Genomic DNA, 22,179 nt, shown 5'->3' with positions numbered 1-22,179 from the left:
GAAGATTCTCCTTCGACAGAAAAGCCCAGCAATGCCCTTACCTCTGCCCTGTAGGGTAGGAAGATGGCACTAGCCAGATTGCCTGTGATGCCACTGAGGATGAAAATGATAGTGATACGAAGCCAGCCTGCCAGCTTTTCCAAATCTCTGAGCACTGTCATCTGGAAGATCACAGACACCAGACAATGGATAATCCTATGGGAGACAGATAATTGAATCAGATCAAAGTTCCCCATTGCTTCAAAAAAAAAAATAGCCTTTCTCCTTCACCTCTGCACACAATACTAGTTGGACAATATTACAGGTTACAACTGTTATGCTAAACATTTGCCAGTTTGATAAATAACCTGGATTGTCACAAGGGATCCTGAAATCAGTTAAAATAAAAGTAGCTAGAACATAGATTGTGGTCTATTCATTGTTCGATTTTAAGTACTTTGGGATGAAGTTTTGACTCCCACTACCTAACAGGAGTAGCACATCATGAACCTGCACAACCATTCCCATCATTCTTACAGCTGAAATGGAGGGGGTGTGGAGAGACGCAGCTTGAAAAGTGAGAACCAGTTGATGTGTGGAAAGGCCATGAAGTCCACTTAATTCATTCAGTAGAAACAAAAAGTCAGGATACTTTTGAAGGGCTATGCTTGCTCAAGCCAATTATCAGAAAGGATCAAGGACTAGAATAGAATAGAATAACAGAGTTGGAAGGGACCTTGGAGGTCTTCTAGTCCAATCCCCTGCTTAGGCAGGAAACCCTATACCATTTCAGACAAATGGTTGTCCAATCTCTTCTTAAAAACTCCAGTGTTGGAGCACCCACAACTTCTGGAGGCAGGTTGTTCCACTGATTAATTGTTCTAACTGACTAAATTCTAAGGTATTTTATTTTTAAAAAAGCTCTGATTGTATAATCACCCTATTTCATTAATTATATTTTAGATAGGGTGTGGGTGTCACCTTTTGACTGGGATCATCCCATTTCTATTGCTTCCTTTATATTTTCCCACTTCCATTAATCTCTCCCTATTATATTAAAGTGCAGAATAGTTGCACAGTGTTTCTTGACTGCTGATGCTGAATAATTTCTGTCTGGAAGTAATTTATGAATGCTTGCAGGACAAAGCCAGGAAAGACCAGGCCTGAATCCGTTAGGTAGGCCTCATTTGTAGCTTTTTGGCTCTGATCAACAACATTTTCTGATCCCTCTCCCCGACTACAGACAGAAAATCAGAAAAGCGGCAAAGGAAAACTGAACAAATAATGAGAGATAAGATACTGAGGTTCCCAGTGCAAAAGTATAGACAGAACAAAAACACAAAAAGCAGTATCAAAGCATCAAATCTCTCTCTCTCTCTCTCTCTCTCTCTCTCTCTCTCTCTCTCTCTCTCTCTCTCTCTCTCTCTTTTTTTTGCTTACCCTGCATGAAGGAATAAAGACAACCAGAGCCTGTAGAACTGATCTGGAATTTCTGGGTTAAGAAATGGTAAGAGGCCACACACTTCACCCATGCAGTGAACCTGGAACAGAAAGAAAGAAAAGACTTTAAAGTATGTAGATAGCCCTTGTCCAACCTGCTGCTGGCCAGTCATGGACTACATCTTCCAGAATTCGTGGCAGGAAATATTGAAGACCACACCAGCTTTTAGAGGAATGGGGTGTAATAAGCAGCATTAAAACACTGGTCTTGCTTCTTGACTCAGTAGGACTCAACGATGCCTGAGATTTATTGCTGAGCATACTAGCTCTCTTTTCAATTTACCACAATGGTTTCTAGCAGTGTGGTGCCAAGGCATTTTTTCAAAGCTTCCATTGACCTGTTTGGCACTACTTAGCTTATGGATATTTAACAGAAAGCCAAGGCAGCATCTGTGAACCTTGCTGAGAGACTTAGGCCTAGCAACTACTTAAGAGGTCAGATTCTGATGCTGTCCCTCCTCTGAAGCTCTTTAGCCCTTTTTCAAACAAGAAATAATATTCTTCTAGCCTTACTCTACAAATACAGGGCAAACATTTGACATCAACACATCTTGGGAATAGCCTTTCCCATATCGGACTCCCACTAAATGATCCAGCTGCTGGGATCTGAAGTTCAACTCCCCTTGAAAGTGTCAAAAATAAGGAAAGCTGCCTGAGGACATTACTTGCCTGTGAACAAAGAGTTGCTTCTTCATGGAAGTGGCCATGCATGAACTCACAGTACTCCCGAGTTGTGATCTCACAGCTAATATAAAGAGAGTGATAGAGTCAGTTTAATTCATCATCTCTTCTTTTATCTTGATTTCAGTGGTATGGATTTTAATTGCCCTATCTTTACCATTGCAATTTATATTTGTATTTAATTTCATTCTTGTAAGCCACTTTGGTTGCTTATACGAGTTAAAAAAAAACAGGGTACATATTTAAAAATACCAATGTGCAAAATGTTTTGAATTCAAAACACTCGTTCAAACTTATAACACCAATTTTAGATAGTTTGGAAGTCCTTTTAGCTTCAAAGATTCAAAAGGTTGATTTGAGCCTGAAAGGCTTCCAAGATGGTCAGAGCACAAGTTTCATGCTTGAGCCTGGAACAATTCAATTTCAAATCATTGTACAACTCAACGATCAATAATAATTTAGCTACTAATTTTCAATTCTCCATTAAAATATGATGGAATGTAGTGAGGAAGTGGATCCCCAGGAGGCAGAGGATGCAATCCAGATCAGCAAGAGGCTATTCAATCCAAATGTCCATGGAGATTCTCAGTCATCCATGTATGGTTGTCCCAAAGGTGCTTTTTTCAGGAGGCAACTGGACTTTCTTGTGTTTCTTTTGAAGATGTTTCACTTCTCATCTAAGAAGCTTCTTCAGCTCTGACTAGATGGTGGGGAGTGGAAGGATTTATATTGCTTGCAGACACTGGTGCTTTGGATTCCTTTAGAGCAGGGCTCTTCAAACTTGGCCCTGTTATGACTTGTGGACTTCAACTCCCAGAATTCCCCAGCCAGGCACGTTGAAGTCGACAAGTTGGCTGTTGGGGATGAGTCTCTGTTGTCTGAATCTCAAACTGAAGCACAAATGGTTCCTGTGGTCTGCAAAGCAATATATATCCTTCCACTCTCCACCATCTAGTCAGAGCTGAAGAAGCTTCTTGGATGAGAAGTGAAACATCTTCAAAAGAAACACAAGAAAGTCCCGTTGCCTCCTGAAAAAAGCATCTTTGGGACTCAATCCAAATGTTATGCGTGAGAGAAAGAGGATGAAGACAGTCCCTCCCTAATAGTCCACAGAGAGTAAATACAGATATTGGAGTGCTCAGTCTGGCAAGATTTTGTCTAAGTGTGAAACAATAAAGAACACTGCTTGGAAGAATCACCATGTGTCATTCTTGGTTTTGGGCCTGACAAAGCTCCTGTCTTGCACAATCAAGATTTGTGTTAATGATCACAAAACAGCCATTGTCCACACTGTTAAAGCCTGATGAGATTTGAGTGCAACATCTGAAGGGCTGTAGATTCCTTCATCTATTTAGCAAAGACTGTTCCATCATCATATTCAAAGAATACTATGTTATGTAAACATAGCTATGATATCTTTCAAGTACATTTCTAAATATGACAACAAAAACAAAACTCATAACCCACTTTAAGCATCTTGGCCAAGTCTAGGAAAACAGCATTATTTGTTCTCACCTTATGCAAATTAAGCCTAAATTATACTTCATTCAAGATGACTTTATTTTAATGCATCCAACTGAATTCTCAGATAACTTCTTAATTGCCTTCAGATCAGTTCTGCTCTAGAATGTCTCTAAGCATTTTAAAGTAACAAATTTTATTAGGGCATGAACTCTCTTAATCAGATGCATTAAGATCACATAGAGCGAACTCTGTTAGATGAAATGCTGCTAAATAAGGAACCTTTTGTGAGAGTTTAGAGATTGAATTAGACATAACAAAGTCTGACTGAAATTCATGGGGCTTAAAATAGCTTGGTGACTAATTGTCTCAATGATTTCAGTGTTTCTAAAGAGTAATATGGTCTGTATTCTAAAATAATAGTAACAGACTCAAATGCTGCATTAAACAGCAGATCTGAACAACAAAACTTGAACAATACTAAGCTATGTTTTTTTCATTTTAAATATGCATGCTAATCAAATACACTTTACCTCAATAGCATTGCTGAGGGAATTATGTGAAACTTTCTATATGGGCAGGCTTTAACATTGATCCCCAAATGGAACAAAAACAGTTTCATGGTTGCTAAAAACAACACTTAGATACTCCCCAATTCACAAGCATTTACCTGCCTTTGGTTCCAATGCAGCATGGCCTTCCTTTAATATCACAGTCCATATGCAAGAAACCAGTGTGGTTACTTTTGACCTGATCAGTACATATCTGTAAATAAAAGAAGTTCACAATTAAAGCGAAAAAGGGATGGGGGAAGTACACCCAATGCCATTTTAATTTTGCATAGCTGACTATAGTATAGAGTTATATTTTAGGCTATGGAAAAATAAGAACACCACCATAAAGACAACATCCCAAGATAGCAGACAAATAGTTAAAACAGTTTGTACATTTTGTTGAAATGTACTCAGAAAACAAAGATTCCTACTGACTTGTTTGCATGGAAAAGTGGACTAGGGCAGGGGTAGGCAACCTTGGTTCTTTTATGACTCGTGGACTTCAACTCCCAGAATTCCTGAGCCAGCCATGCTCATGCTACCTGACTATGTAACATCATCCAAGGAATATGAGGATGATTTGGAGAATGAAGGGAAGAGATGCTACCTAGGAAATGGGAAGTTTGTACTTTCAGACTTGCAAGATTCTTACAATTAAGTAGAATTGGTTATTCTACTTGTGTTTTTCTGTCTGATTTACCTGGGAGGGCTGACAGCTAGTAAGTGTAAAGTTTGCTCCGTGTTTATGTTCAGCAGCTTGTCCTGCCAGTTTGAGTGGGGGATATAGTTTTCTTCTCAATATTTTCTTGTTTGCTGCTTGATTGTTGGCAACATCCATATAAGCAGGGATTAACACTAGACACTCACTAGCACTGATGATGTTATCTAGTTGGGTAATGAAACATCTAAAGCAAAGAGCCAAGCTCAGATAGCACCAGGGTCTTCACAGTTCCTACAATGCAATGTTACTTCTACATACTTTCCTTTCATTTTTTCCTAGTTTCCGTGGTTCTAGAAACTCTTTTGCTACAATTCAGCTTTTCACTCAATGTAAGAAGTACAAAAAGTACAAAAATCCACCCTGTTTGAATTTGATAAATGGGTATTACTTAGGAAAAAAACCATGCATGCATGCATGCAGGAAATCACAGTTCCTTCTCTCATTAGGCAGATTCTTCTATGAAGCAAACTGTGCTGCACCAGGTAACCAGGCAAACAAGCAGCTCAAACTGCTTCCTCCTTTATTACCCCCACATAAAATCATTCTCAGCCAACACAGAAATTAGTGAGACAATTAACAGTGATGACTTATTTAAGCCCCATTAATCTCAGTGAGACTCAGTTCTTTTAAAGGGAGGGAGGGAGGAAGGAAGGAAGGAAGGATCTTTACTGGCCACTTGGTGATGTCATCTGGCCAGAGATGAGGTGGATTTGAAGCTGGCTCCTCACAGGTCCTGTTGGAAGACAAACAGCAGTGAAGAGTTAGAAATGCCCTTAACATCTTACATTCCATGCTTCCCCCTCTCATCTTATTCATAATGCACAAGACCTTTGCTGAGGTGAAGATATATGTCTCACCTGGGATCCTGAGAACAAACTGCTCCTGATAGCCTACTCCAACTTGAATTGGTGGGGTCAACAGCTGGTGGATTATAGTCTGGCCACTTTACGAATGTGGCCAATGTTTCCTATAGAGGAAAAAAATGAGTTTGTAAACTATGTATCACAGCATCCACAAGTAATATTTCTGTAATACACATTCAGATTTTTAAAGGAATAAAAATCCCATCAGAAGTCTGCTCGTATACTTTTCTCCCACATAGGTGATCTCCCTTATGACCATGATCATCATCACTGGGGATGTTATTTAAGTAACTACCCTTTAACAAAGTATTCAGTAGAAGAAAAATAAAGAGTAAGAAAAAAGACAAAGAAAACGTGGAGGGGGCTTTCAATTATTACTCAAATTTACACTAATTATATTAATTACATGACCAGGTGTAGCTCATAAAAATTGAGAATTATGGAAATGTTAACAATATTTGAAAGGAGATTGCTACAATCAAATTTAAGTGTTCATTTTAGTACATCGGCTTTTCCTCTGCCTTATTTCCAGAAAACAGTGATCACTGACCTCACAGGAAAAAAATGGCGGAATTAAATCATGATCCTCAAAGCTCATGAAAGTCATATAGATGCTTTCTTCAACTTGAAACCTACTGGTTGGGAATTCTGGAAGATGCAGTCCCAACTCATTCCAAACCCCAGTCTGAAGGAGGTCATTATCAGCGGTCAGAATTGTGCTCTTACCGAGCAATCCTCACGCAAAGTCTGAACACAACCAGAGTTATCATTCTGGACACAGCAGCCAGAGTGATGCTCTTTCTCCCTCTCTTTCTGGACCAGCTTCTCAATCTGTTGGTCCTTCCGGATACAGGGGGAGAACTTGGCTCCCAGATGGATCAAATCAATCTGAAATAGAAAGCGATAGTGTGAAAAGCACTCAAGGAACAAGGATTTTGCCATGTAACGTCTTCCCACATCCCAATGAGTGGTGGAGGACTTTAGAAAAAGCCATGCATACTGAGATGACTGAAAGTGCTAAGCTTCATTTTCCTTTTTGTTACTGTTATGGAAGGTAGATGGATTGCTATGCATGTTCCATAACAGTAATAAACATAAAAGTGCCACCTATAGTTTCTTCCTCTTCTGAGTTTCATGAAAAGATTGGATTAAGTAGAAATATGTGTTGTGCATTCCAGAAAATGTGCATGTGTCCCCTTCCTTACAACTCTTATATATAAGTGTAAAACATGCTCTCTTCCTCTTGAGAATTTCATGGAGTAGTTAAAATTCTCAGTGGGCACCTAAATATTTCTTTTCTTGGCACATATCCTCAGTTAAGGTTGAAAAATATATGAGAGAAATGGAGCATCTGATGCCAAGATGGAGAACACACCCACTGATGGGGAGCAGTCTACTTTTCATGTATTGTAGCTGGTGATCATATAATACACATGTCTCCAATAGGAAAAATGGGCAACCTGTAAGCACCATGCAGCTCCCATCCGTTTTTTTGAATCTGCAAAGCCTGCAAAATCACACTATAAAATCTGATGACCAGTTACTGAACTACAGCTTGATTGCTGAGAAGAGAATCTTCTTAATTGTAGTTTAGCAACATCTGAAGAGTGATAGGTCTCTATCTCTGCTCTCGTTGGTTACAATCAAGTCAGACCAGGAAGTTACAGACTTCTTATGCAATGAGTCATTTGGAGTAGCACATGGCAGAAATTTCCTTTTAGAAGAAAGCAATGAAAAAAAGGAAGGACAGCCTTTACCGAACTTGGACCAATCCAGAAGTTCTCCTGTTGGATATATTTCACACTTTCATACACGCCTTTGTTTCGTAATATCTGCAAAATTATGATGAAGAGAAATAATAAGTATCTCAAGGCACAGATTAGATGGGGGTCTTTCCCCCATAACAACATACAATAGATTTCAGTAGGAGTTGCTTTCTGGGTGCATCACATTTTCAAAACCTTTCACAAAAAGATATGGTTTCATAGCAAACTGAAGAAGACTTATTCAAGGGAAATTATTTCAAATCATTTTTTTTGCTAATCTGCATTTGAATCTATAGCTTTGCATTTTTTTTCTGGGTAGATTGCATCGAAGAATCTTAGCACAATTATTGCCTTATTTATATTGCTAAAAGAAAAGAATGCAAATCTTGGTTTCTCTGGCTACAGATTTTAGGTTTGGGCACTGAGCCAATTATTGTCATTCATTCAACCCAGAATATTATCTATTAGAGCAGTGGCCCCCAACCTTTTGGGTGCCAGGGACCGGTTCCATAGAGGGCAGTTTTTTCATGGACCATGTGCTGCCTGGATCCCACACGTGTGCGAATGGGGCTTTGTTCAATTGTTCGATTGGTTCCTGCTCGGCCACGGACTAGTGCCGGTCTGCGGATCAGGGGTTGAGGACACCTGAAGACTCTGAAGATTTTCTGGAACTTCTAGTTACCACTGTGTGTTATAGCATGTTTGTTTGGGTCTGCTAGATACATGGAAAATAGCTGATAAGATCTACATTGAGAAGGAGTTACTTTCCAGGTCCAGTCTGACCTGTTGTTTTGAACTTTCAAAACTCAAGAGTTTAAACCCAGAGTGTCTCCTTAGGGGCCCTCCAGATCCAAGGGGGCTAGAATTCCCAGCTGACCCAGCTATTGGCCATTCTGACTGAGAATTCTAAGAATAATAGTTCCAACGTATCTGCAGGGCAACTGATTAAGAAGGGCTGGTTTAGATCAGCAGGCAGAGAGTCCGGCTCTCAGTGTCAGCATTGTCTGAACTGACTGGGTGGCAGTCCGTTGTCTGGCTGATACGAAGAGCAGTGCATGATTAGTTCAGTAAATTATTTTTTTAATTCTTAAAAGATTAGTTAAGAACTATGTTGCTTTATTGAGCATTTGGAGAAAGGTTGCAATTTACTTCAAAAATCTTCATTTGTAATTAATCTCTAATTGTTATACACTGTATGTAGGGCCTTTTTTTAAAAATAGTTTGGTTTGTATAGGTAGCCCTTCTTTAGGGAGCACAATTGGGAGCAGCAACTCAGTTGTTATGCAATGTGGTCACTAAGTGAAACTGTAACTGTGCTTATGATTTTATGTTAGCTTTCCTTTGCTTTACTGACCTACAAAGGTCATATATGTGACGTCAAAGTAACTTTTTCATCACTGTTGTAATTGGGAATTTTCGTTAAATGAGGCAATCGCTAAAAGAGCACTAACTGTATACAAATGCATCTTTTTAATTGCAGCTGGCCACCCAGAGGTTTTTAAAAGGTGGGGTAGAAAAGATGTTCATGTTTTCATATTTCACGGAAATCACAAAGTAAGCAGTACTGAAATATAATTAGACTCACTAATTCTGCTTTCACATGCTGAGCAAAGCCGATTGGAGCAAATCCGTAAGTGCAAATGATAAGTAGAGTGATGATGATGTGAACAAACGTGATCCAGTACGTAAAGTAAGGCCTGTTTCAGACAAAGAAGAAAGGGTGGAGGAAAGTGTCAAAAACCAGAAGAGATTCTGTAGATACATTTCAGTCTGAAGTTCTTTGTTAAAAAAGAGACTACACTTAAATATTTAGAAAGCATGGCTAATTCAGTAAGTATCTTATCCACAAAAGACAATGAATATGCAGCATCCAGGACACAACATGGAAAATAACACAAAGTGGCAGATAACTTCTGCAGACAAAATATCCCCTTCTCTAATTTTGGAACCATTGCTGCTTTCCATATACTCCTTGCCCACCTACAAATAGGTCGTTTATTTCTGCTGTGGGGTGAATACACTTTGGAGTTACTTAATTACTTATTGGTTGCATTTTTATCATTCTCTGAGTTCAAAGAGGCATTTAAAATTTCAGCCCCCTAGCAGTCCAATACCCCAAAAGACAAGCTTAGGATCCAAAAAGATTTTGACAAACATGAACAATGAGCCCTATCTGACAACATGAACTTTAATGTGGAGAAAAGTAAGGTTCTACATCTAGGCAGGAAGAACTAAAGGTACAAGTACAGATTAGGCGAAACCTGGCTCAAAAACAGTAACTGTGAGAGGGACCTTGGAGTTCTACTGGATGATCACTTAAACATGAGCCAGCAGCGTGTGGCACCAGTCAAAAAAGCTAATACAATCCTTGGTTATATAAACAGAGGCATAGAATGAAAATCACATAAAGTATTAGTATTGCTTTATAAATCCTTAGTAAGACCACATATGGAATACTGCATCCAGTTTTGGTCATCACATTACAAAAAAGATGTTGAGACTTTGGGGGAAAAGTGCAAAGAAGAACAACTAAGATGATTAAGGGCCTGGAAATAAAAACATATGAAGAACGGTTGCAAGAATTGGGTTTGGTTGGTCTAGAGCAGTGATGGCGAACCTTTTAGAGACCGAGTGCCCAAAAACTGCCCCGCCCCGCCACCCTGCTCTAGCCTGCCCTGCCCCCACCCCACCCACCCGCAGGGCCACCCACCACCTCCATGGCCCACCGCATATCGACCAGGCATCACAGCAGCGCCATGGCAGCCATGCCCTCTGCCCGTGCCCTGCAGCATCATTGGCATATGATGGGGCGCAAGGGTGGAATCCGTCCCCGCTGCCCGACTGCCATGTCTTTGGCTGTGCTGCTCGGTGTGGGCCGTGCCGGGGGGCAACTCTCCTCTGGGGGAGGCTGCTGGTGAGGAGGGGGCCACGGGGAGAGGGGGGCTGGGGCGACGGTGCACGTACCCACAGAGAGGGTTCTGAGTGCCCCCTCTGGCACGGGTGCCATAGGTTTGCCATCACTGGTCTAGAGAAAAGAAGGCCTAGGGGTGACATGATAGCAGTATTCTAGTATTTGAGAGGTTGCCACAAAGAGGAGGGGGTCGACTTATTGTTCAAAGCACCAGAAAGCAAGACGAGAAACAAATGGATGGAAACTAATCAGGGAGAGAAGCAACCTGGAATTAAGGGGAAACTTCCTAACACTGAGGACAATTAACCAATGGAACAGCTTGCCTTCAGAAGTTGTAGGTGTTTCATCACTGGAGGTTTTTAAGGAAAGACTGGACTGAAACGGTCTAGGGTCTCCTGCTTGAGCAGGAGGTTGGACTAGAAGATCTCCAAGATCCCTTGCGGCTCTAGTCTGACTAAAATGACCGATTCACAGTCATCCTGGAATTTTGGTGGTCTACTGCTACCTGTGGCTGTCTGTGATCTCCAGCTGTGACCGTACCACACTGCTGATGCTCCGACGATACGTTCTGTTCAGCCAGTTGCCCACCACTCCCAGCCCATAGTAGCGCTTCTTGCGGTCAAAGGCAAAGTGCTTCACCCTGGAAGCAATCCGAGTGCCCCTCTTAGGAGCAGAAGCTTTTTGTTGGAGGCTTTTGAGGGCAACAGCTCCTACATGCCTGCAGAACAAGAAAGGACATATTTGAAAACTCAGCATGAGTTTGACTGCAGAGATACATGTAGAATTATTCCAGGATGCTAAGAATTAATTGTGTTCTGCAAATGTTACTTGATCTCAGTAAATGTCTGCCTTTGAAGTATTATGAGCCCAATACAATGCAACAATACAGGTAGCCCTCAATTTACAATAGATCGTTTAGCAACTGTTCGAAGTTACAACGGCACTGAAAAAAGGGACTTATGACCATTTTTCATGCTTATGACTGTTGCCGCATCCCCATGGTCATGTGATTTACACTCAGATGCTTGACAATAGGTTCATATTTATGACGGTTGCCGTGTCCTGGGGTCAGGTGATCACCTTTTGCGACCTTCTAATAAGCAAAGTCAAAGGGGAAGCCAGATTCACTTAACAACCAGGTTACTAACTTAACAACGGCAGTGGTTCACTTAACAAATGTGGCAAGAAAAGTCGTAAAATGGGGCAAAACTCACTTAACCAATTTCTCACTTACTAACCTAAATTCTGGGCTCCATTATGGCTGTAAGTCGAGGACTACCTGTAACTGGTTCTCTTTTTTGGCTGCCCCCACCCCAGTACATTTTCTTTTACAGTGACTACTTTATGCAGAAAAAGATAAGAAGATCAATAGGAGCAGTTGATTGAGTTAAGTTCAATCTCAAGCAGATAATTCGTTCTGGGAAATGATAAGACGACCAAGATTCTATTACATTCAAGTGTCTCGTTTGATTCTTCAGTGCATCAGAGTTATTCATCTGAATTTTTAATATAATCTTTCATATCTCCTCTATGTTTGCATTAATCTTTTCCTCTTTGTATCTGTCACTTTCTCTACAACTCTTAGATGCAAATGTCTTCAATATTTTAAACAAGCAATTCAAGTGGCCAATCTTGTTTCAAAAGGCTATTTCCCTACTTCACATCCTCTCTATGCCCTGTCTTGCATCCAATCCCATGTTCCGAAGCTTTCACTTTCTGAGCAAAGATATATTGATAGCCGATTACTGGAAAGCTATTTAAAATTGTCTTTTCGGGGAAAGTAATATTTATATTCATAATAGAAATGTCATCTCCATCCTTCAAATACTTGTCAGGATGATGTACTGCATAAAAAATCTTACAAGTGCAAGACATGTATCTAAAATCCAGTCCCAAAGCAGCAAAAACTATGAGCAGTTTATAGTTCATTGGCAGACAAAATGGAAACACTTCATTTTAGGATTATTTTAAAAGTCTTCCTGCGACAAAGTAGCATTTTTGGAAAGAAGAATCCAAAACAAGAATGCCATAGCGGAAAAGAGTTTTTTCTCAGTAGCTACGCATCACCTCTAAAGTAGGAAAGCTTTGTTTCCAGGTGACTGTGGCAACAATAGCTCACATTTGGTGACATAAATCAGAGTACACTTCCTATGAACAGGAGGCTAAGTCTCTGTTGTATCAGTCCAAATGGGTCTCCAAGACTCACTGGAAAGGTTGGTCAACTTCTGGTGACTTGCTATCTTCTTGTAAGGGAAGCCCACGGTAGTAAGTAGCAGAGAGCGGTGGGGATTCAAATACATCATCTTGCATGGAGCACATCTCCTCATGTGCGTCAACCTGTTAAGAAAGGGGAATTATTACTCGTGGCCTCATTTAAAATGAGAATTGTAGATCTTGTTTAGTGAGGGATCCAGTCGTTCCGGCAAACGTCATTTTTATCTATATATCTACTCATACACACCTTCATAACATCTTATAGAAAAAGCAGCAAATGGGGCTAAGGGGTTATGAATCTGCCCGATATCTTGTTTTATATATGAATATATATTGCATTTCTTTATAAATGCCCCTAACTCAGCATCCCTCAGATATGTTGAGGCTGCAGCTGCCAGAATTTCCAGACAGATGGACTTTAATCATACAACCCAGGAATCATGCAAGGAAGTCTTTGACTGCTGGTCCAGCTATATCAGGAGAGTTATTTAGCTCAAAAATCAGGAATTAGATACATATATGATAAGAGAAGGAAGGAAGGAAGGAAGGAAGGAAGGAAGGAAGGAAGGAAGGAAGGAAGGAAGGAAGGAAGGAAGGAAGGAAGGAAGGAAGGAATCATTAGAACCAAAGGCTGGCCATAGATGCCAATAAAGTAGAACGGTGAGCACTGTTTTTTTAATGGCAGGTTTAGTTTATAATTAAATAAAATACAGAAAATCCACATCATCAAAAAAGGAGTTTAACATAGGACATTTGAAGACAATTTATTTTGCATCTAAACGTACAAACAGTGCTCTGCTAATCAGATCAAGCCATAATATAGCTCAGCTACCAATAAGCAAACTGCACTCGCTAGCTATTCCCAGGGTAAGCTTCATTGACAATCTATAGCTGTGGCTGGTTGGGGAATTCTGGGAATGATTACATCTTAAAGTTGTCAAGATTGAGAAACACTGATCTTTAGACACCTGGTTTCTGAAAGTGTAAGTTAAAATTCAAATTCATTATTTTCAAATGGAATAAAACGGAAGGGAAGGCAGGAATGTGAGAAGAATTAATTTATGGGAAAAAGTGGTGATGGTGGTGGTGAGCGGGGGAAATTAAGCAAAATATATTTTATACCATGGATGTGTAAGCATCTTCTTTCATTCACACCCAGTCTTCCTCTTTGCCCCACTTATATATAGTTCACAAGATTCACATGCAATCCACAACTTACAGGCTGTGAACTCAACATTTAGCATTTTGTCTGATCCAGGATCTCTGGCTCACTCTCTGTTGCACTGCCCATAATTTGCTAGCCATGCTCATTTACAAGAAGAACCAGCAGATGTGATTGTGCGTGTTCACATGTCAGCTTTAGCAAAGCTGAGCAAGCTGCGTGAATAGTGCAATATAAAAGGAACATAAGGAAATCAATCAGACAGTAGCACAGTGGACCCTTGTAATATTTTCTGAGCAAAAGAAAAAGAAAAATTACACATCAACAGTGCCTTTGCCAAACAAATAACGCTTCAAAATAGAGAGAGTGCAATTATAGGAATGAGGCCAGGTAAAATGTGTTGAAGGAGCCTTACCTTCACACAGTGAGAGCCCCTGCCGGATAGAAACCCCAGAAACACCACTTTGTGACCATTTTTTAAAAGTGGAACAATGCTAGTGGCAGGATGTGATGGATCTATCTCCCCTCCCCATTTGCTAATAATTCCTCTGGGCAAAGGACATGTCCAGGCATGCCTAGATTAAAAACAACCCAAATATTTATATTCCAGCTGTTTTCCTTGTGGCTTGTCCTAATGCTACAGGTACAGTACAAGTCAAAACAGAATATAGTAGGCAACAACAGGAATTCAAGGCAAGCACGGCTCAGTTTAAATCGCCCACCTTGGAAGCTTAGCTAGAAGAATGCTGTTGGTGAACTGTTTCGCTTTCTTTAAACTGATGGTGAAAAGGCCATATCTTACAGCAAGGAATGTTTTAATAATAATAAAATATTCAAGCTCCTAAAAGTTTATGTAGCTAAGTTTGATATGGTTTAATTAACAGAGCCTACGTTTTATTTTATTTTGAAATGTAATTGATCCTATTAATCTTTTTGCCTAGCCTCAGGAATGATATTATTTACATGTGGGGCTGCTGGGTATTCAACCTATTTATTTCTTGCATGAAAAAAAAGGAATCTCTGAAAAAGATCCCAATCCTCTTCTAGAAGAGCAGCCCTTGGGGCTGTATTCTCATGAATGGGTGAAGTTTAACAATCAGGCTAGCATATCCACCTTAAAACGTTTATTTATAAGCAATAGTAAAATTACTAGATCTGGGCTGCAAAGATCGAGGTGGCTACAACGCGGCATCAAAGACTTAAGAACAGGGGTCTTCAAACTTGGCCCTTTTATGACTTGTGGACTTCAACTCCCAGAATTCCTCAGCCAGCGTGGAAGAAGCGAAACTGAGCTGTCAGAGCAGAGAATGTAACAGGAAGGCCGTGGAACCATGCTTGCCTTACTGAAGAAGGAAGAGTCAAATGTATCCATGCCATCCACCACATCATCGTCCATGAAGCTAGGATACATAAAGCTCCGTTTGTTGCCCCTGCGTTTTTGCACTGATGGATCCAGAACGGAACGCCCCTGTTGTAAGAAACAAATTGGAATGGTGAATGGTCGGGTTCAAAACACTCACTATGAATGATTCAGTCTATTATCAGCAGCTTCAACTCCACCTGGAGTTACGGAGATATGATCAGCCCTGAAGTTGCCTTCCAAAAGGGAAGATGCCTGCTAAGAGGAAGACACAGGGCTTGGCACATGATTAAAGACTCCGAAGCTATAGCTAACCAGGTTTGAGATATAGTTTAAGCCAAGATAGCTACAGGTTTATTTCAGTAAATCTGTTTTGCAGCACGGTCTGCAAATATTAACACTGGCTCCAATTATGAAGTGGATGGTTTTACATAGCATCAACCTTCCAGTCAAATGTCGCTAAATCTACTTTTCCATTCTTTTTCTGTGCCAGACAACAGCTCCCTCTGGTGATACCTCTATTCAGATGTTCTGAATTGAGAATATGCTTTTACTTCTATTGTGCACCTATTTAGGTTTCCAGTCTTATAAGGGTAATATTTGTGTTCCCATCAAACAGTTTCCTTTTGATCGTGACCTTTCTCAGGACAACTTACTTCATAACCCTCAGCTTTAGGAAGCTTGGAATATGAAATCATCAAAGTCTGTCAAGGCAATTATATTTTCACGAATTCACTGAATTCCAGAATTCAAATACAAACTTAGAAGTAACAGCACAACAAAATATAACATATAACTTTTTCAAAAGTAAAGTAACTGATTCTCCAATCTTGCTGAAGTTAGGATTCAATCTCGCTGAAATTAGGATTTAATTTAAAGATTTAAAGAAAAATCATCCCCAGGAACTGTGAAGTAGGAGAATCCTGCAAAAAACATAAATGCCCTCCCATCCAATATAACTGTCGACACATATGACCGTCTCAGAAATAGATAAACTACTTGGAGAAGTAATTGCAAACTGAGATTTAATTCATTTTCCAATTCAGATTTGAACTGAAATCCTATAGATCCACAACTTTTTTTCCTCTCCGGAGTTCTGGTGGTACTGTTGCTGAACAGAAAGATAAGGAAGCAGCACATACCACATATCATATACAATATCCTAGACACCATTATATAAAGAAATAAGGAATTGAAGCTCAGAGCTTTACCACAAAAGTAGAACTCACTCTGATAATTGCTGCAGCTGCCTTAAAGCTCATATGGGCCACCGATTTCCTTTTCCTGCGGGGAAGGCGGGTGTAGCCTGACCGTACACTACCTAATGATGCCAAGGACACAACTCCAGGAGTCAGAGGGGGAAGGACAGGATGTGGAGTACGTGGACGATCCACTTCATCTGGGTGCCTGAAGGGACGGCCTCGGGCCAAAGGATCTACAATCTGAAAGGATAAAACAATTGAAGCAATTAGTCTCGTACTCAGTGTTGAAATGGAACAGGCATGTTGATTTAAATTGAAATTGTATCAACCATAGGATGGTGCTTTAGATAAATGCTTAATTCACTTCCCCTCATAGGATTTCCTCTGACCAACATCTCCCGGATCCCTTTCAGTCATGATTTCCCCCATCATTTCATACTGAGTCCTTTTAAACAGATGATATTCCTCTCTGAGACTGTGGCCGCCCATCGCCCCTTTAAGTTTCCTTACAGGAAGGGAGAATTAAGATCAATTCTTTCATTAAGCAGAAGGAGGCCATCACCTCAATGGCAAATGAGATGGGACAATGCCAGGTAATTTCCTTCACAGCCATAAGCTGGCCTCCTGGACAGCTAGATGACTTGTGTGCATAGAGGGGTGCCATTTTGTTCTTCACCTCAGCTAATCCAGTAGGATTTCCTCTGGCTGACTGTGGCTTCCCAGACCCTGAAGTGGAGTTTGTTATTCCCTGACACCAGACTTTTTCACTTGGCAAAGTGAAAGCTGAACTTGGACACCTTCAAAAGATGAAGTTCTGACTTTCTGGTGACCCCTTTTTCCTCAGGCTGTACATCCAAGAGGGATTATAATTTCTTCTCCACAGTCAAATCTTCTCCACAGCATAACAGTATCTCTGTGTTACCAACTCTCTTGTGCAATGACACCTACCTTGGGCATTTTTGTTGGCTTTGGGGATTCTGTGCCTTGGAAAGAAGGCACTTCCTGGCTGCTCACTTCTATTTCCCTGTAGGCAGGTTTGAGTTTTCCATAGCGCAGGCTGCAGTGCTGAAGGCTCTTGCGCTGCCAATTCTGTTGCTTTCCATCCCAGTCATTGCTGACGCCAAACCACTGAGCTGCTCCTCTGAGTGCAGGAGGAGAGGAGACAAATAGGACATCCATGGCTTCACAAGTAACTTCAAAATTTTAAGAAAGTAACTACTCCATCCAGGCCTGAACATTTATCTAGCTTTGCTTCCAGGAATGGCTGATCAATGGATGTGTTTTCACAGATGGGAGGGGGTGGGGTTGTTGTAGGGGACACTTTTAAAACTGACAGAGTAAACATGAAGTATCGTGGATAGAAATATTCAGTGTTTTCATCAAATCCTCAAAATATGTTTAAGGAAAAATAACCAGAATCTACCCTGTGGTATAAATAAGACACAGTGATTTTATGGTGGGGCTGAGTCACTTTTTATGAATAAGTTTTCTTCCATCTGTTTTCCTTTACAGCATCTGGGAATTATTCTGTCTCTGTTCTACGAAAAGCCGTAGCCATGCTTAGTAGCTGAGATGGAGAGGGAACAATAACCCAACTATCTCACATACAGGTGGTCCTTGACTTACAACCATTTGTTTAAGGACGGTTCAAAGATACCACCAAAAGTGACTTACAACCTGTCCTTGAAGTTTGGACAACTTGGCAACCAACTTGCATTTACAGCGGTGGCAGCACATTGCAGTCATGTGATCACAACTTGTGAACTTCTCAGCCAGCTTCCTACAGGCAAAGTCAACTGGGGATGCCAGATTCACTTAATGGCCACAAGATACACATAAGGACTATGTAATTTGCTTAACTACCATGATGAATTTAATTTATGGTAAAATTGTCGTACAATTAGGCCCTATCGTGTAATAAGTCACTTAATGACCACACTGATTAACAACCAAAATCCCAATTGTGGATGCAAGTCGAGGTCTACCTGTAATTTAAAATAGGTCACAATAAATAGTTGATATGTATCTGCCTTCTTTCCCCTTGTTTGACACAGCTCTCAGTTTTGAGCAAACCCAGGTTCAAGCCATGGCTAATATTTAAAGCACTTACTGAAAATATAATGCCATTCAGTTAAACTGGGAGCCTATACATTCTCAAGAGGAAAAAGTGTTACGTGTACAAATAAATTCAGTAAGTCTAAGTCCACCTACAAGGACCAGAAAGTGGGTTTCAAATATTACTAACAGTCCAACAAGCACAAAAATCAAACACTCACAGAGTCACAAATTATCCTTAGCTGTCATTAATGTTTCATATTACGCTATTGCTTTGCTTTTAAATGTTATGAGCTGCCCAAAGTCATTGTTATGAGATGGGCAGCTGAATAAATGGAAGAAATAAGTCAAATAAATAACAATAAACTAATGTGATAGGATAAAAGTTCTCCTTACTTGCGAATACTCTGGGACAATGAGGTTTGCCTATGCAAGGCGGGATGTCTTTCAAAGTTGCTGTCCTGTCTTTTCAATCTCGACTCTTGGAGGCTCACACTCTTTTGAAGAGCTGGGTTTTTTTTCAGAAGCTAAAAAGAGACATTGAGGTCATCAGCAAGAAAGATGGGGAGGGAGGTTTGATCCAAAGACCACTCAACTATTCACATAAATTATAAATTCTCAAGAAATCATACTTTCTGATCAGTGAGGGATCAGGCCCTTTCTCTAGTTCATGGCTAGATAAGCTGGGCAAGCTAGTTAGTCAGGCATAGATATCTGTGTGAGGGTAAAATGGTACATAGATCATATTACCTCTGAGCAGTTTATAACTTAGGGACCAGTGAAAGAGAAAAGGAAAAAATGCAATGGAATAAGGGATGGGATGGATGAAATTTTCTCCTCCTGGAAGTGCAACATTCATAAAAAGTTTCTGTAGAATGCCAAAGAACTGGCTGGAGCTTACAAAAGATTTTCCTGCACTTATATGATCCGTTCTCCCTTGTCATTAGCTAATGAGCACTCACATACAGTATATGCAGGAGAATAGATAATGCTTTTAAATGGTGCGACCATAACAAGCCAATATGATAAAAGCTAAGGTAATTTAACTGGCTGATTATCACAAAGATTATTACTATGGTGGCTTTTTGGAAGACAGTCCATCTAAAGACAGATTGTCTGGATTCAGGAATGCTTTACTGAAACATAACAATTCTGATTAATGAGATCCAATTTAGCTTGAACCTCTAACAACCGCCCTATAAGGAGAGAACACCGCAGCATATTTGCATGTTTGAATACTGCAGCCAGAAGAAGTGAATGCTTGATAGACTCTTATTAGACAATTTACATCTAGTCTCTCACCTTCCCCTTTCAGGGAAGATTCTCCAGAAAGTGATAAACACAAAAGTCCCTGACTGAAGCAGATTGTCTAGAATGGATGTTTTCCTATTAGATCTGTTTTCCTATTACATCTTTCAGCAATGTTTGAAGCTATGGAGCATTGTATCCTTCTGCACCAAAGTTGAGAGTCAGGAGCACTGAATTTCAGTGGTCCCACTCCTTTCTAAGTGTCAAAGTGTTAACACTAGTCTATGATAGTGGTGATCATTCCCATATGGGAGGTGAAAGCCAGTTCTTTGAGACTCAAAACAACTGCTAACATCAGATTGCTTAAGAGCATTTGGGAAGTGTTTTAACTTAGAGCAACTGGCTTTAAAGTACAAAACACTGCTTTGTGCCTGAAATAGCCTGGTTCACATTTTTGATTTTGAAGCATTTTTTTTTTTGCATTACTGTAATGCACTATTATAAGAGACACCTCTCTAGAATGCACGTAACAGTGGAAATCTCACAGTTAACAGACATTTATGGATCTCAATAATTCATACCACTGTTTGGCTGCTTTCCTCTTCTGTCTTCACTGGTGGGATCATTATAGACAGGTTGGGGGGCTTCTTGCTCTGAAGTCGACTGTTGCTGGTGCTAGAACGGCTGCTTCCATTTTTATCGCTGTCTGCCATCTTGGACTGGAAGGTATTAGTCTATCTGTAATGAGGAAAGAAGCGAGGAATTTAAAACCGAGTATTCTCTCCTGTTCATTTTATTAAAGGCCATCTTCCCCACATTTAAAGGCATCCTCCTTGTAATTTCCAACCATCACCCCCAGCCACCAGAGGAAATGCAGTCCCAACATAGTTTAAAAGCTCCAGGTTAGGGAAAGAAGACTTAGGGAGGGTGATGGATCAATAGATTAACATATTAAACATTTATTGAGCAACAACCACAGCTGGTTTCAAGGAGGCAGAGCACTTTGGTAATGTGCAAAAGGATTAATTAACAAATTAGTTTTGATTTGCAGGTCTGCCACAATAGGTGTCTGAAAACAGATAAACAGCATCGAAACAATATAAAAACTCTAAGGGCACTCAGGCAAAAAAAACCAATTAACAATAGTAATGCAAAACCACAACTGCATTATTTTCACTTTCCAGCTCAGGATTTAGACACGCATCAACCAGAAGACTTTGACTAATCAATATTAATTTATTTTAATTCATTTGTACCCTGTCTTCATAAAATTACTAAGCTAGTAAGGGGGATTTCAATAGTATGATTGCAGGTAGTCCTCACTTAATGATGGCCAGACAAACTTTGCATACTGCCTGGAGTTCGATCCTGTCAGGGCTCAAGGTTGATTCAGCCTTCCATCCTTCCGAGGTTGGTAAAATGAGGACCCAGATTGTTCAGGGCAATATGCTGACATTGTAAACCACCCAGAGAATGCTGTGTAAAGCACTATGGGGCAATATATAAGTGCTGTTGCTCTTGCTATTCTAACAAGTAGTCAATGGAGAAATCAGCAGAAAAAATGCAAATTGTGGTCACATTGGGTCTCATTTAACAACAGACCTGCCAGTCACAATTGTGTCTTTAAATAAGGACTACCTGTAAAGGTAATGCATATTGTATTATTTTGTACCTTTTCAGGAAATTGTGTTTAATTAGAATGGGAAATACTTCAGATTTCACATTACAGGCCAAATGAGGCCAAATATTTCCAAATGAGGATACAGGACAATGTCTGTACAGTGGGTTAAAAACTTTTTGTAAACAGAAGGAGAACCAAACATTAATGGGTTCAGTATAAGCAACTTAGACATGAAACAGAAACTGTCGGAAAGGGCACATCATTCCGGTCTCTTTTAAAAAATATTTTCAAGTCTTGGAGCTCTGCTTAGAAATGATGAAAGGTTTGGGAGTCTGACTTTTAGTAGCCTCCTAAGTTATTGACCCTTTCCCTAAACTGTAATTTCTGCAAAATAAAGTATATTTAAAAAAAAAAAAGACATTCAAACTCACTGAGTGGATTAAAAACAAATGCTGTTTTTACATTCCTCAACTTTAAAGGCACTATTCCCTTTAAATCTGTCCTTGTGAATGCTGCAAGTTTTTCCTCCAAAGCCTCCACAATCTTATTTCTTTTTACATTATGTACCCCTACACACACACACACACACACACACAAACATACTGTTCTTGTACAGAAAACCCTTGTTTGTTTGAAGTTTGGCATCTCCTCAAGGGACTATGGCATTAATCCAAATGTTGAAATCAATCCTTTTATACAGTTTTTAAAAACACTTCAGTTGTTCACTGACTTCCATAAGGAGCCACAGAAATGAAGTTGCCATTTTCCTATAGTAGGATTTGGATTCAGACTGGTATCAAAGCTGATGGCTTCGGAAACAGTCCATTCCCCAAGTAGACTTTTTCAACCTTCCAAAGCAGGATCTATGGTTGGTTTATACC

At 40.1% G+C, this 22,179-nt stretch overlaps 1 protein-coding gene across 1 annotated transcript in view; it reads right to left on the bottom strand.

Annotated features, from left to right (window-relative positions):
- The window catches only part of RHBDF2 (rhomboid 5 homolog 2), a 35,525-nt gene extending 15,098 nt beyond the window's left edge, over positions 1–20,427 (bottom strand). The window contains exons 1-16 of the mRNA XM_029284671.1: positions 20,259–20,427; positions 18,826–18,956; positions 17,323–17,515; positions 16,402–16,614; positions 15,152–15,280; positions 12,643–12,773; positions 10,942–11,154; positions 9,111–9,222; positions 7,517–7,591; positions 6,486–6,647; positions 5,754–5,863; positions 5,566–5,629; positions 4,292–4,386; positions 2,149–2,224; positions 1,420–1,520; positions 42–195 (exon numbers count right to left, since the gene is read on the bottom strand). Of these exons, the coding sequence (XP_029140504.1) occupies positions 42–195; positions 1,420–1,520; positions 2,149–2,224; positions 4,292–4,386; positions 5,566–5,629; positions 5,754–5,863; positions 6,486–6,647; positions 7,517–7,591; positions 9,111–9,222; positions 10,942–11,154; positions 12,643–12,773; positions 15,152–15,280; positions 16,402–16,614; positions 17,323–17,515; positions 18,826–18,956; positions 20,259–20,390 (2,091 nt within the window). The 5' untranslated portion in view covers positions 20,391–20,427. The remainder of the gene's footprint in view (positions 1–41; positions 196–1,419; positions 1,521–2,148; positions 2,225–4,291; positions 4,387–5,565; positions 5,630–5,753; positions 5,864–6,485; positions 6,648–7,516; positions 7,592–9,110; positions 9,223–10,941; positions 11,155–12,642; positions 12,774–15,151; positions 15,281–16,401; positions 16,615–17,322; positions 17,516–18,825; positions 18,957–20,258) is intronic.
- Between the last annotated feature and the right edge of the window lie 1,752 nt (positions 20,428–22,179).

Source organism: Protobothrops mucrosquamatus, unplaced genomic scaffold, assembly GCF_001527695.2.
Source record: "Protobothrops mucrosquamatus isolate PMUCROS unplaced genomic scaffold, P.Mucros_1.0 scaffold815, whole genome shotgun sequence".
NCBI lineage: Eukaryota > Metazoa > Chordata > Lepidosauria > Squamata > Viperidae > Protobothrops > Protobothrops mucrosquamatus.
Note: the sequence above shows the minus strand (reverse complement) of the source record. Positions and strands in the feature narration are given on the sequence as shown.